The sequence below is a fragment of the Lissotriton vulgaris genome, chromosome 1_1, assembly GCF_964263255.1.
Source record: "Lissotriton vulgaris chromosome 1_1, aLisVul1.2, whole genome shotgun sequence".
Taxonomy (NCBI): Eukaryota; Metazoa; Chordata; class Amphibia; order Caudata; family Salamandridae; genus Lissotriton; species Lissotriton vulgaris.
Genome location: NC_141685.1, coordinates 1,848,204,729 through 1,848,220,818, shown reverse-complemented (window position 1 = coordinate 1,848,220,818; position 16,090 = coordinate 1,848,204,729). Strand labels below are relative to the sequence as shown.

General features: G+C 44.2%; 1 protein-coding gene across 2 annotated transcripts in view; it reads right to left on the bottom strand.

Annotated features, from left to right (window-relative positions):
• Nucleotides 1-16,090, bottom strand: part of TMEM168 (transmembrane protein 168) — a 157,454-nt gene that overhangs the window by 81,917 nt on the left and 59,447 nt on the right. Inside the window, exon 2 of one of the 2 annotated variants that reach the window (XM_086919326.1) lies at nucleotides 12,853-14,134. The exons of the other annotated variant lie outside the window; for it this stretch is intronic. Coding sequence (XP_086775452.1) covers nucleotides 12,853-13,989 — 1,137 coding nt within the window. The 5' untranslated portion in view covers nucleotides 13,990-14,134. The remainder of the gene's footprint in view (nucleotides 1-12,852; nucleotides 14,135-16,090) is intronic. 2 annotated transcript variants of the gene reach the window in all.

Here is a 16,090-nt window from a genome sequence, read left to right as displayed (position 1 = left end):
AGGCAGAGAATATATCCTGTTTTGGAAAAAGGAGATAGAGACTAGAAAATTAAATTCAGAATTCAAATCCCATTTGGGACTTGCTTAACTTTTATTAGAAGTATTACAAAAATCAGCTCACATTTGTCAACGATCTACATTGTCTTCTGGCGAGGCAACTTTTAAGTAAAGTCATGTATCATCAGCTTACATGTGGTAGTGGATATTGGAAGAGATCAGAATTTCCATTGAAGGTTCCATGAACAGGTTGAAGATGGTGGGCAGAGAGAGGAGCCCTGAGGGACACCTAATGTGACTGGAGTGGTCTCCGATAGTGAATGATCAATCTTTACTCTTTGAGTCCTGTTTTGTAGATAGGAGGTGAACCAGTTAAGGACGGTTACTGTTAGTCCCATGCAGTGTTCCAAGAGTTCTCATAGGCTGAAATACCTAACTGTATCCAATGTGGACGATAGGTCAAGGAGGATTAAGGGACAAGATTGGTTCTGATCCAGCATTTTTAGTGTATCGTCCACTGTGTGTGTAACAGTGCTGTGCCATGAGTGAAAGCTGGATTGAAATTGGTCTAGTAGTTGGAATTGTTTAATGTGTTCACAAAGTTAGATGTAAACACATTTTTCAAGGCTAGGGTAGGAATACTAGAGAGGGTATATATATATATTTTTTTTTTTTTAGAATAGTGGATACCGGACCAGATTTTAGGCAATCCGGTTTAGTCCCTTGTAAGAGGGAGGCTTTAGCAATCTTGGACGCCAGAGTGGGAATATTGAGGGTAAGATCTTCTTGAAGAAATTGGGAAGTAGAGGGTTATTCAAGTGGTTTAAGGGTTTCAATGATGTTAAAATCTTATCTTGTGGATGGCACTTTATTAGAGGTTTTGAAAGAGTTTCATGATGCATTGCAACCTACAACACCTGAGTAACTCTGTTAGCAGGTCAAATTAACTCCTAGGGATGCAAATTAAGTCCTTCTGATGAGTGTTCCCTATACACTGGGTAAGTAAAGCAGCAAAGCAAGGAAGGGAAAATAAGGCAGCTGTTAGCAAAGTATTGAGCCGAGATTTTAAGATCTCATGCAAGCACTAGCAGCAATTAGCAGTAAAGGTTCAATCTAAAATGGATGATAATCCTATTAATGAAATTCATGACACCAAGAAGTAAAGTGCCACAAACACATTACACAATCCGCCAAAGTAGAAAAAGATGGAAACATTGAAAGAATTGGTGCATACCATATCCAACAGGCAAAGGCAAGGCCCTTTAAAACCTGCAAGAAGTTGTTTCCCAATGCATCTAGCAGTACCTTAGCCCATTACTGGAGTTCCTTTGTGCCGGCTATTGTTCTTGTTGTAGCACGCTTGAAGAACCTTAGATTGCTATTAGTTGACCCTGAAATCAGGTACAAGTGGTTGCTGTAAGAGGCTGCAGTACTTATGCCATAGGGTTTGATGGGTGTGGTTGGAGAATATCAAGGATATACAGGTAGATAATAAAGAACATGGTAATAGAATAATGATTAATCAGTTAAGGATGCCAGGGCATTAAAAAACATGAAATGTCTATATATCTAAACCCCTAGGGGTAGTTGAGATGAATGATACTGCGGTAGGAACGGAAATTTGACAAAGGCAAACCAGTAACCCATAATACTTTATAAAGGGTGTATGAGGTGGGAGGATGAAGTGATGTGAGTTTTCAATCGGAAGACATGACTTGAGTGGTATTCTGCATGCAGAGGTGATGTGATGGCTTCAGAATACAAAAAAATAAAATATTTACACATCAGAGGATGAAAATAGTGAGGAAGGGGACCCAACTTTAAGATCAAAAGTGATAGGAAGGAAAGGGATGAAAGGGACTAAAACATGAAATATATAATAGCCAAACATGAATTAACTAAAGAGAAAATATAAACTAAAAGTTAAAACTTACAAGTTAATGTGTAGTTCATTACCTCAGGTGTGTATTCTACATTGGATCGGTGGTGAATTGAAACAGACAGGTGTTAAGAGGTGTGGTGAAGAACAACCCCTGTTTCCAGAATGGATCTATCAGCAAACACCTCAGAAGCCAGTTGGAATCTTCAGTCAGTAGCTTCTTTTGTATGACTAGCACCAAGATGTGCAAATCCTATGTAGTTCAATTGTCTACGAGGGATTTCAGAGAACGGTCCAGATCAAGATGGCTGAGCAGGCAGCAGAATGGGAACTCCATACTGGAGCAGCCCACAGCCTCTACTAAAAACAATACAAGGTGGTCTCGCTCCTTGAACGTCCTCTATGAGACTAAAATGAGGGAGAATGGAAAAGTTCTAGAAGGGTAAAGAAACTGGTCAGTGGAGAAATGAGACAGGGGATGGAAGAGTAGAGCAAGAAGATGCCGGGGAAAGGGCAAGTTATAAAACTCAGATGGGAGTGATGTGCTCATAATTATGCAAAATGCTGGCAAAAATAAATTGCCAGTCATTTCATCCCTGCCGAAGGACATGACAATCTTTTACTTAGTCAGAAACTGTGTAGGCATTAAATGATTCTGCATTCATCAGGCTTACATGTTCAGAAAATGAAGATAACTAGATAACTGCACAGTCGGATGGGGGATCCTTTCTCCTTCGTTTATACTTCAGCTGGCAACAAAATTAAAAATAGGCCAAGGGGTGACTCATAACTACATCTGCTACCAGTGATAACTTAGTCTGCACTCTCCGGGAAATTCCATATCCTTCATCCAACAAGCAATTAAAAGCAACAAATGGCTACCAAATGACAAACAAATCACTATCATTCAGAATATAAACCGAGTGCCTAACAAATCTGTGGCCATATAACATGCCCACAGCTCCAACAAGAAATGATATGTGTGTTCTGAAGACGGACTAGTATATTTTACTGGATTCAGGAGAAAGACGTTTGTCTCTCCAAAGTTATTACCTGAAGTAGGAAAAACCAGGGTAAAGAAGGTGGTGTGGGAGCAGTGGAGCATTGGGGATGAAGAGGCAGGAGTCTGCAGGATAGATATGACCGCAGTGTAAATATCAGAAGCAGGCAAGATCAAAGAGCGATAATGAGAGAAAGAGGGAGGGGCCAAAGAGAGGAACAAGATGGCAGGATAACCAACTACAATAAGCAGCTAAAATAAACAAGCATTTGCAACGCAATAGGTATCGTATTTACGAGAGTTTGAGCTATTGGCAGTGTAAATGACTGAGTCTTTTATTTATGTGTTATTGTTAAAACAGATAAATAAAAGGCATTCTCATTTACAATGCCAATAGCTCAAACTCTCGCAAATTCAAGATCTTTAGCATTGCAAATGCGTTCGGCGACTGTGCTATAAAGATTTTTTTTAAGTGGTAGGAGAGATATGACAGATCGTGGACAAAGCGATTTAAGAAAATAGTGCTTGGAGGCTATAATTAAAGCCTACCATGTAACAACAAACGTAACGGGTGTCCTTATGGGAGGTTACAAAATAAGACAAAGCGGTACTAAGGGGGGGCGACTAAGCCCAATGACCAATGAAAAGCCACGGTTCACAGTGGACAATGACACAAGCCAACGAAAAATATGGACGGAGAGTGGGCAAAGCTTCAGGTCCATACTTGAATACAGCATGCCACCCATAGCAGCGCATGCGCTGCCCAGGCTCGACCTAAAATGAGGGTCTGCCTCTATGCTATGTTCACAAGAGCCTTGATGTTATTGAACATTCATATCAGTTATCACAGGATGAATTGTCTCAGAAAACGTTTGATGAAAAACACTATCACAGAATGAATGGTACGCAATGTCTCGACAGCTAAAAGATGAAAGGCTGACCAGCTTGAACTGCAGCATGTGACACATAGATACAACAGCTCACTAATCCATCACATTCAAGCGGTGGGGGGAAGCTACCTTGGATGTAAAGAACGAGGAGGGTGGTAGGAGAGACCAGCCCTTCAAAAAACCAAGCTGGGCTCACATCAGCACCTCTCATCTTACCAAGGCCAGTAAAAAGGGTATCCGTGTCAGTAGGTAATAGCTAATGTTACTATTCAAAGTTCTTTGAAGCCCACGCCACGTTATTAAGTGCTATAAAATTAAAGGCAATAAATGACTAATCAGACACTTGGATTGGAGCAAGTGACTTGCAGATAATATACAAATTACAGCAGGAAGTGCATGACCTCTCACCCCCCATCCCCCTACCCTCTTCCAAACCGTTCCAACCGGATGTAGGTCAGCAAAATAAGGATGCACAGGGTGGCAGCCTGCCCAGGTTAAGCCAGGACGAATAAACAATGTTGTGACTTTACTTTGAGTCATAAATCTTTAAATTAAAAATGTGAGAGTGGTAACAATTGAGCACCAAAGCTTTAATAGCGCGCAGGCAGTCTAAGAATCTTCGTTTTCACAGAGAATGAAAGCAAAAGAAGAGATCTGTGCTCAGATACATGGGCAAGAGGTAGCCTGAAAAGGCCTGGCCCACAAAGACTAAACACATTCCTGGGAGCTGCGCCCCAGGAATGTGATGCATCAAGAGCTTAGGACAGAGTAAGCTCCAGCGCCAGGGCTCAAGAGCGCCAACGTTTGATAAACAATAGGAGCCTGTACCAGTGAGGCTCTGACAGACACTGGGAACATGTATACCACTCTCGCTGGATGTTTGCCCCTTTTGCTTTATTATTGATTATGCACCTCTTTGGCAGAATAGTTGGTGACGAAGAGCAGCCAGTAATTCCTCTCGTTCACAAACGAAAAGTTTGTTCCAATAAGCACAAAGTGCTCTGTGCTGTTTTTGTGCTAGTACTGTTGTTGATTCTGGGCAGGATGTCCTGGGTTTTGGAATGTGATCAGAGTTCGCACAAAAAGGACAGCCCAGGGTAATGTATTTCTAGATACCCATAAAAGGTTCTTCGGAGAAGGTACTGCTGGTTACCCCACTGAGTCTGTCACTAGCTTATGGACTACATATCCATTGTCATGTGTTAATTATACTTACACTCAGCCCCCTGGTTTTGAAGAAGTGAAAGGGGCGTTTTGGTTTTGTCATCCAGGCCCATGTCTGTATAATCAAAAGTCACAAGGTATAGGTTATCTAGGACATACCAATAACACTTATTGTGACAACTTATATGGAAAAACAGAATGTAACATTGATAGGTTGGGTGGGCAGTATAAGCAAATCACAGTTCTCCAAGAGGTTGGTTATTACCTTGCATGTTGCCCAATTGTTAATTTTACTGACCTCATTTTGTATGTCAACTGCTCAGAGATAATTTTGCATAAAGGCACATACTCTAGGGTAAACCCAAAAGACCCTAGTATAATTGGGTGAAATTCTAGGTATGCTGCTGTGGATTAGGATAGGCCTATGTATGCACAACCAGGGTTTTTACTCCTATCTAATATGCACAATGGTACAAATGATGTGGCTCTTGGAATGGTGTTACCTGGGTGGAGAAGTGTGGCTCAATGGTTAGAGCAGGCAGACCTCGATGAAGAGCTCTGGCCAGGGACCAGGGTTCGATTCCTGCCCCGGCGGGTCTCGGGCTCATTAATTCCCCTGACCGGATATTCTCGCCTCAGTGCCTATTCTGATCATGGGTCCCACGCTGCAACTCTGGGCAATAGCTTGCTTAGTCTCCACAACGGCCCCCATAACGCAAGGGATGCCTGGTCTGCACCATGGGGGTGCCCAGGAGTGGACACTTCACAGGGAAAGCCAGGAAGGGTTCCCTTGCGGTATTCGTACAAGCGCTGGGAAACCCACTGCGGGTAGCTGTGCGCTATACAATCACAAAACATTTACATTTACCTCTAGGTTTTCCTTGTAAACATGCGAAACCCAAAGTCAGGTGGATTAAACAAACTTTGCCAAAGGAATTTTGCGAGGGGGTGACAGACCTGGAGGTCAAAATTTACAGTAATGGAATTACCTTTGGGTACATTCATTCCTCCATTATTACTATGGTGGTACCGCCATGGCCAGGGGTGAAAGGGCTAGGGAGTATTTTGGATGTAAACTGCAGATACTATCTAACTCCACAATAGCGGCTTTGCATGACATCACCACCCAATTAGAAAGTATGCAAATATATTCTGAGCAAACCAAATATGCTGTTGATTTCATTCTAGCTAAGAGTGGTGGTGTGTGCGCAGACCAGTGCCTAGTTGGAATCACAAATAGGGAAAAAATATTACCCAACATATTTTAGATATTTTGGAAAATGTTAAAGGAATGGAAAGCGGAAATTAGAGTTGGTCCCTATTTGGTGGATGGGGTTGGAACCTTGAAAGGGTGATATATTTTGTTGTGATCCTGATTGCTTGCTGTGTTCTGGTGCATTGTCTCCCCTTATGCTGCTCTTACTGCACCACCCTGATCACTACTAAGAGAGTCTCAATTCATGATACTTATGCAACAATTATGATTCAAAAGGAAGTGAACGATCTTATGCAGATGGATAAGGGTATTTTAGAGACTTCTCCCCTCCTTACTGATTATCTTCCTGAACCTGAAGACCGGGAATGTCCCTAAAATCACATTACTATGCTTTATTGAATGGTATATCTTTTGTTATCCTAATATGTTTGCTTAGCTCATGCTAGAGGGTCTGTTACAATAAAAAAATAATTATGCTTTCATATTGTTCTTAGTGAGTTAGCATTTGCTGCGCCATTTTGTGTACAGGCGCTATTTTGTATCATGACAAACTAAACTTTTGCCATTTCTGAGAAACGGCCTTCTCTAGGTTATGTTTCTTTGGTACGGAGTTTTGCTACACTAATGAATGCACTGTTCTTATTAGTGCATAGCCCTCTCCCACATGTCTAGTGGTGGGCACAGGCAGGATGACCATGACTGAAACATACTCCTTTGTTATTTACTGTCCAGCTGCAGTTTTCTGGACTGGTTTCGGGGTTTCACCCCTCATCAGCCAGGATAGCTTGACTCCCGAGGCATGGAGAGCACAGGACCCACGTCTGGGCATACCCATCCCACTCAGGTGACAAATGCAAAAAGAACAATTGATGGACAGAATGCAGAACAATGTCATAAATTCACTGGAGTCAAGCTAGCCTGGCTGATGATTGGTGTTATCCTGAAACCGGTCCCAGGATGCTGGTTTCCGGTCCAAGGAGGACCCGGCCGGGCTGTTCAGGCTGGACTGTTCCCATGAGTCACAGGGTCAAGACTGATTTGCATTCAGCTGGGTCCAAACTGGGGTGCCGAAGTGAGCTAAAGAACGATGATGGATTCAATCCAACTGAGATCTGTGACTGGGAGTGAGTGTCTGTAAAGTTTCAGCACTCCGTCCCTCCTCTCTTTGTGTGTGCATTTCCTTAGGCCATAAAGTTGTATACTAGTCTCACAGTAATTGTCATCTACCTGTGTCCAGTTCTTAGCTTGATCTCAAACACTTCAACTTTTTCACCAGTATTAGGTCAACCAAATCTAGTCAAAATTTGGTTTGAGGCAATCCATCTTTCAGGAGGGCCTTCTGAGATTTGCCAAGACTGAAAACATTTCTTTGCTGTGAGGATAGCGCTTGTCCCTCTCCAAAATCTAATTCCTCGCTGACGAGTTAGGAGAACAGAGTATGTTACTAACACTAGACTACAAACTACCAGTGGCTGAGAATTCAGCTTTTTTCCTAAAGGGTTTAATCCCATTATTGAGGCAAAATTGCATCACTGACCGTAAATAAAAGACAAACAAAACATATGCAAGCCCAGATTGACTTGCACTGCTTAACGACCCTACATAACAAGCATTTACAATGCAATGGTCTCGGCATCATTAAAGGTAGAGCTATTGGCATTGCTCATGACATTTCTTTTTTTTTTTTTAAATCATACATAAATGGCATTGTCATTTACATTGCCAATAGCTTAATTGTTAAATAAATGGCATTGTCATTTACAATGCCAATAGCTTAATCGCTCGCAAATGCATGACCTATTGCATTTACACCCACACAGAGCCACACACACAAAGCCACCCACACACACATACATACAGAGCCACCCACTCAGAGCCACTCACACAGTCATTCACATAGAGCCCCCTACACAGAGCTACCCTCACACAGACAGAGCCACCCACACATAGAGCCACCTACAAAAAAAGCTATCCACACAGAGCCACACACACACAGAGACACAGAGAGACACACAGACACACACACACACAGCCCCCCCCCCACCAGGGCCGGACTGGGAACTAGAACCGGCCCTGGCAAAGTGCTCGGCCGGCCCCCCTCCGGGGGGAGGGGGGAGAGGTGCGACCGCGCTCTGTGACAGGGCCGGTTTTCGGCCGTTTTTGTTACAGGGCCGTTTTTGCAGCATAACGGCCCTGTAACAAAAACGGCCCCAGGGGCCCAAAACCGGTCCCAACCATGCGGCCCACCAGGGAATTGACCGGTGCCCTAAACGGCCAGTCCGGGCCTGCCCCCCACACACACACAGCGCCACACACACCCAGAGCCACACACACACCCAGAGCCACACACACACCCAGAGCCACACACACAGAGCCACATACACACACAGGAGAGGAAGCATAGCGAGGGGGCAGGGGAGCAAGCATAGCGAGGGGGCAGGGGAGCAAGCATAGCGAGGGGGCAGGGGAGCAAGCACAGCGAGGGGGCAGGGAAGCAAGCACAGCGAGGGGGCAGGGAAGCAAGCACAGCGAGGGGGCAGGGAAGCAAGCACAGCCAGGGGGCAGGAGAGCAAGCACAGCCAGGGGGCAGGAGAGCAAGCACAGCCAGGGGGCAGGAGAGCAAGCACAGCCAGGGGGCAGGAGAGCAAGCACAGCCAGGGGGCAGGAGAGCAAGCACAGCCAGGGGGCAGGAGAGCAAGCACAGCCAGGGGGCAGGAGAGCAAGCACAGCCAGGGGGCAGGAGAGCAAGCACAGCCAGGGGGCAGGAGAGCAAGCACAGCCAGGGGGCAGGGGAGCAAGCACAGCCAGGGGGCAGGGGAGCAAGCACAGTCAGGGGGCAGGGGAGCAAGCACAGCCAGGGGGCAGGGGAGCAAGCACAGCCAGGGGGCAGGGGAGCAAGCACAGCCAGGGGGCAGGGGAGCAAGCACAGCCAGGGGGCAGGGGAGCAAGCACAACCAGGGGGCAGGGGAGCAAGCACAGCCAGGGGGCAGGGGAGCAAAGCACAGCCAGGGGACAGGGAAACAAAGCACAGCCAGGGGGCAGGGAAGCAAAGCACAGCCAGGGGGCAGGGGAGCAAAGCACAGCCAGGGGAGCAAAGCACAGCCAGGGGGCAGGGGAGCAAAGCACAGCCAGGGGGCAGGGGAGCAAAGCACAGCCAGGGGGCAGGGGAGCAAAGCACAGCCAGGGGGCAGGGGAGCAAAGCACAGCCAGGGGGCAGGGGAGCAAAGCACAGCCAGGGGGCAGGGGAGCAAAGCACAGCCAGGGGGCAGGGGAGCAAAGCACAGCCAGGGGGTAGGGGAGCAAAGCACAGCCAGGGGGTAGGGGAGCAAAGCACAGCCAGGGGGTAGAGGAGCAAAGCACAGCCAGGGGTCAGGGAAGCAAGCAAAGCGAGGGGTCAGGGAAGCAAAAACTGAAAAAATGCTTAATTGCATATGACACTTTTTTAACCCAAGCCTCGAGAAAGGAATTCATTCCAGTGTTTATTGTAAACATGCCTTATGTGGTGTTGATAAAAAACCTTTGCTTGATTCAATATTTCGTCCACTTGTGCCCCCTATTGATATCAGTGACCGTACCATAGAAGTTGCCAAAACGACCTAACGGCGAAAAGCTCTTTAATTTTTTTTAACAAGTTATTAAATATGCTCTCTAAAACTGTATCTTCTTCGATAAATAACACGAGCAGATACCGTTCTAAGTGGCACATTGCATTCACACAACATCTGCACGGGTGGAAGCCTCAGAGCTACCATTAATTGTGTATTTTTCTCCCATCCATGTCGCAAATGTGAAGTGCTCGGTGCATTGCTTTAACAGCCGAGTGAGTTAATCAGACTAAATCATATTAAAAACAAGCCTCAGGTGGGACTCTCCGCTCGAGCAAAGCAAATATCACAGAGCATGGGCTACAGCTACACACGCATGTTGATTGCACGACAGCGCCACGGGCCTTCTCTCGGGCCCATTTCGTATAGGTAGCGTGCAGAAGGAGCCGCCGGGTCAGCAGTCAGTCCTGGGTTTACGGGACATGGGTCACGAAACCTGCGATTTGTTTGCCCTTCAACAAAAAAACAGATAATATTCCAAGCTCCGGGATGCTGTGTGACGCCCTCTGTAAAAGCAGGAGCGGCCCAGAATATACCCAAGAAACTCGAGTTGAACATCAGTGGTCGCCTGCATTAGCATCACTTCTCGCACAAGCAACTAAAACGCCCCACTCTGCACTGCTGCTCAACAAATCTATTCAAATATGCAAACTGGACAAGATGCATGTTAACACACGACAGCGTCGTTTTAATCCGTGGTTAGAGCCCGCATTTCACACCTCCTCTCTCTCCCACCCACGACCCCCACCTACAAGACGCCGAGTTGTCCAGTAAAACCCAACCTAGTTAGAAGTGTGCTCTGGTGACATGAATTCCCAGGGACATGTGGGGGTTTGCGGGCAGTTTTCTGTTGTGCACAATCTTGCAGGGACGCTAAAAACAACATGGTCGAGGGAAAAAAATTGTGGCAGAAAGTATGTGCACAAAAATCCAGCCTCCTGGACAGAGAGAAGCAGCCGGGCGAGATGTTCCTGCGAACAGTGGCCGCCGCAGGCCAGCCGTATCCATGTTCAGGAGGAGAGGGGGTGGGAAGAGCTGCAAATACCCAGCTCTAACCAGCGCAAGAAGGATCGACAATCTACCTCAACTTTCAACCTCTAAAGCATTTCTGTACAATACACTGGTTTCAGATTATTCAAGCGGCCGAGGTTGCGACGGAGCTGCCTGTTAGCGGATAAGAGATGTGACATGCAGTAAAATAAATATATATATATATATACACATGAAAGCTCAGAGAGCGGACTTAGCCGTGTCCTGTCCTCGACCTCGTAGATGTGCAGCTGCATGGGGATGTTGAAGCTGTGCAGAATGTTGCCCCCGAAGACCAAGGAGTCGGCCTGGGTGTAGACGGCGTGGATCCAATCCAGCCTGGGGACAGAAAGTAGCACACGTTGGTAGCCGGCTCATCGCAGACGAAGGGGCGGGGAGGGTCTCACAAGCAGTGAGCAGGAGGCGAGCCCAGCAGCAGGGCTCTCGGGCCAGCACACAGAGGCCATTTTTTTTTGTTAACAGATCTGCTCCGAGAAACCCCTTGGGTACCAGACGTGTTAACACTGAACGAACTGCTGACCGGGAAGCGCCGGGCACGGCAGGCAGGCAGGCTGTTCAAGGATTACAGCAGGAGGGGGTGGGGAGGCCACCTTCCCGCATTATGTCCAGGTCACACGCCGTGGGGTGTGTTACATGAGTTCCTGGGCTGGACACACGGGCCGCGGCAGCGCGGCACTGGTGTTAGACACAGTGCGATCACGCCCAGGTAGAAAGAAGGAGCCAGCGCCATGCATTACAAAGTTACACTCGGCCTCTCAGAACCATGACGCAGCATGCGCCCTGGTGTCACTGCCCGCATGAACAGAATATGGAGGGAAAAGTCTGGCGACAGTCTCCCTATCCTGAAATGAGCTACCTTTAAACTCCTCACCTCACATACAAGCCACCACACAACACTGGTGAGACATGTTGGGGACAATCCCAAGGGGAGACATGTCGAGGCTGCTGTAGGCGAGAAGAAAGGAGGGGGGGGGGGGGAGAGTGCGACACAAAGAGCTGCTGGAAGCTGCATGACTCACCTGCAGCCTTCAGCCAGTACCGCGTCCGTGCTTCATGCTTCGGTGAGAGAGGAGTGCTCCAAATGACCACGTTTCTCCGAGGCGAGGCAGAAATGCCTCGGAGAAACACACGGCCATTTTCGGATTCGGGGGAGTGTATTTGTTGTTCTGAGTGACAGATGACGTCACTGTCGAAAGAACAGCAAAATGTACGCCCCCGAATCCGAAAAAGACGGAGCCTATTCGGAGGGACAGCTCTCTCTTCGAATGGCTGGCCTCCGTTTAGGAAGCCAGCCAATGGGAGAGAGGCAAAAACTGAGGCGGTACTAATAGTCCCACTAAGTAACATTAATTCTCGGACTTAAGGTCTGCCTTCGGCAGACCGGATATTACCTCGACCTAAAAACTCTGGAATTACGCTCGAGGTGGGGAGCATATGCATCGGTGCCTATAGCAACTCAGCATGCACCCATCCTCAATGGCACAATCGTTTATGTTTATCTAAAACACATAGCAAAGTCTGTCTGAGATAAATTGACTAACAGAGAAACAAAAGTGTGAAACCTTCCATAAGTCAACACTTGAATACAAAGTCAATCAACCAGTGTAAATATATGTGCTAAGAACGTTTTAAAGAGCCAAAGGTTGATTTGTAAAGGAAAGATCAAAAGACCATCTTTCTTCACCAGGCTCTTTCTCCGTGCACACATTTATGTTACCTTTCAACTTGTGTTAATTTCAATTGGTGGTTTGGTCAACCTTTGAGTTTGATGCAACCATCTGCTGAGTTTTGTATTATTAGTTGCATTCTTTTGGTCTGCAGCCTAAAACTCTTTTGATCTGCTTATAAACTTTGTTTCGGAAAGCATTTTAACTGTAAATTATTTGTGGTCTGCTAATTCCCTCTATAAATCTGTCAACCCAGGTAAAATAAAAAAACGAATCTATTGCAAACACAATACTTGAGAATTACAGGAAGAAAGAAAATTATAGGAAGAGAAACATTTTTAAATCTTCCAACATTCATTTTTCAAAATACATTAATTCATTTACCTGCCAGGAAACTGCACCAAAAATGGCTGTAGCTACAAGGCTGAAGAAAACAAGCCGTTCCGAAATTAGGCAAAAATGACGCATTCCTTTAGAAGCCATGACTCGATCTAGGCTGTTGTTCTCCGCTTTGTGTGTTGAATAAATTTTGTGACAATCATTTAGTTTTGTATGGAAGCCCCAAAGTGTGATCAGAAAAATAATATGGCATACTAACCAAAAAATTCCAAAAATTGAAAATCCTGGTATTACGAAGTACCACAACTTAAGATGGCTCAGTTTAAAGGTTGAGAGTATAAAGAAAATTAGTTCAATACACCCAACAAAAATTACTGAAAGTCTTCGACAAATTGCACCACGAAATAAATAAGGTTTCCAACGTTCGGTAACAGAAAGTCCACTGAAGTAAACATCAAAAAGTGGATCGCAAACCAGGCAGCTGAAGAAGCAGGCCAAAGCAAATGGGTTTATAGGAATCTTTAAGGATGGGAAGAACAATAAAGAAGCAAGAACTCCAAATATCACCAGGTTTGGAATTGCAAGGAAAGACTTCATCCGCAGGTCAATCAACAGCATTGCAAGCGCTGCTACCAACAAAATGATACTCATGCATTTTTCAACCAACATGGTCGTGCTGGCAATAGCAAAACCAGTGAGCTCCAGAAATTCCACTGATGTCAGCAGGGTGGGTTGATGTCGTATACAGCCACAGACCCGCTCCACCAAAGAGCACAGCGTCCTTATGGCCATAGAGGAAATGAGCAGGCATTTTGTTGCTTCTTCTTTCATATCATTCTTAAAAGTAGAATTATCAAGGAAACAGAGCAGGCCAAGCAAAAAGCCAAACCACAAATGGGAAAGACTTAAACTTGCAGCCTCCATTGAAAAATAGTAGTAGAGTATGCTTGCAATTCCTAGAACAAAAAGCCCAAGGATAAAAATTACTAGAATTAGTGAGTCCTCCGTTTTCTCCCATCTCACATAAAGACCCATGCATATGGCCACCAGCAAACTGATCCTTGCTAGATAGCCAAGGTATCTGATCGAAGAGTGCATGTTTGCCTCTCTATTTGCTTCATCCAATTTTGTCATTGCTACATAAAGACAGTGACTAACACAGTAGCGAAGTGATCTGCACATGTAAACAGATAGGAAAATGTTCACACAACACTAGGAAAAGTAATCGTTTGAGTTTCTTCTAGAGGGTACCGATGGTCACATTGTAGTCTCATCTCCACAAGCATTATCAGTTCACATTTCAGTCACAATTTTTTTTTTTGAAATCCTAGAAGAAAAAAAAAAAGTAGTATTAGATACAAAGTAAAAACACTGAAAAGATTTGAATCAGCATTATTCGTGCCTGTTTCAGTGTTTTCTAATTGTGATTGAAGGTACAATAGGAACTATATTAGGAGTCTCTGTGTTTCTCTTTCAAAGTGACCATACTGCTGCAAAATAATATTTAAACACAACACACAAAGGCATGAAAAATGATCATTTAATCTAAATACACATCAGCAGAATTCACTAATCAGTGCTTTCCATTTTAAATGAGCGTAATGAAGAAATGCAAAATAAAACTTCTACACATTATCTCGTTAGTAATAGATACACTATCAGATAAACAGGATCCTCACAATGCTGCTTAGTGGTCACCAACATTCCTTCAAAAAGAAAATACCAAATACACTGTTGTTTAGAAAATGATGAATTATCTAAGAGATGCAGATTTAACAGTAACAGTTGAAAATATTGTGGAGAGGGGTCTTTTTCTAAAGATCGAGCAGAATGTATGGGTAGCCACAATATATGTGATCATCGAAAGGTCTTATGGCATTTGGCATCGAGATCAACAGGTCTTAGTGTTAGGCTCAGGTGGTCCTTTGTAGATTTTCCCGAGGCATTCAATAATATACACATTGGCTCTTTTAAGTAAAGTAAAGCAATAGGAGCAGTCAAAGTTGACCTCTGACACTGCTGATACTCCATTTATGTCAAAATGGGTAACGGCTTGAAGCAAGGCTGCTTCATTCCTGAAAACCAATGTACACTATTTTAGTTCATCTCTCTAGTTCTATATTATGTACAAGTATTTTACTCTTAAACTTCCCATATGATTGTTAATGTATGTTAAGTTATCAATTTTATGTTATATTGTGTCAGCCTTCCAATGGCAACCTGACACTTCAACAAAAAACAAGCATTTGTAATGCAACAGGTCTCGCATTAGGAAAGTTTGAGCTATTGGTATTGTAAATGACATTTTTTATTTAGGTTTTGTTTTTGAAAATAGCGAAATTAATAGCGTTGTAATTTTCAATGCCGATAGTTATAACTTTCGCAAATGTGACACCTATAGCATTTGTAATGCAATAGGTGTTGTATTTACGTGACTTGCATGTATTGATATTACAAATAACAATGGCTTTTAATTTTTTTTCAATAATTATTATTTAAATAAAATGTATTGTAATTTAAAATGGCAATAGCTTAAAGTTTTGTAAATAACTTTTGTGAAGATTATGTTCAGTGTATTTTATTGTGACGTAAATCCAAGAACAGAAGTGAAATATTAACATATTTTTGTTACATTTGTAATAAAGCTTGAAACATTAAGAGAACATATTTGAACCAGGTGTTGTTGAATGGTTGCACAGATTGATGCTGTGGTGGCGCCGAGTGATGTTGTGATGGCGAACGAGTGATGCTGTGGCATTCAGTGATGCTGTGGTAGCGCACAGTGATGTTGTGGTGCCCCCGAGTGATGCTGTGGTGGTGTGGAGTGATGCTGTATGCTATGTTTTTTATGCTATCCTATGTTTTGTTTTGGTATGCTATGCTTTGCTATCCTATGCTTTGAATTGTTATGCTATGCTATGTTTTGTTATGCTATGCTATGTTTTGTTGTTTTATTATGCTATGCTTTGTTTTGCTATGCTATCTTTTGTTATGCTATGCTATGTTTTGCTATGCTATTAGATGTTTTGTTTTGCTATGCTATGCGTTGTGTTTTGTTATGCTATGTTTTATGTTATGCTATGTTTTGTTATGCTATGCTATGTCTTGCTATCCTATGCTTTGTTTTGTTATGCTATGCTATGTTTAGTTTTGCTATCCTTTCCATTTTTTTGTTATGCTATGCTTTATTATGCTATGTTTTGTTATGCTGTTTTGTTAGGCTATGCTAAGCTTTGTTTTGTTATGCTATGCTATGTTGTGTTGTGTTGTGTTTTGTTATGCT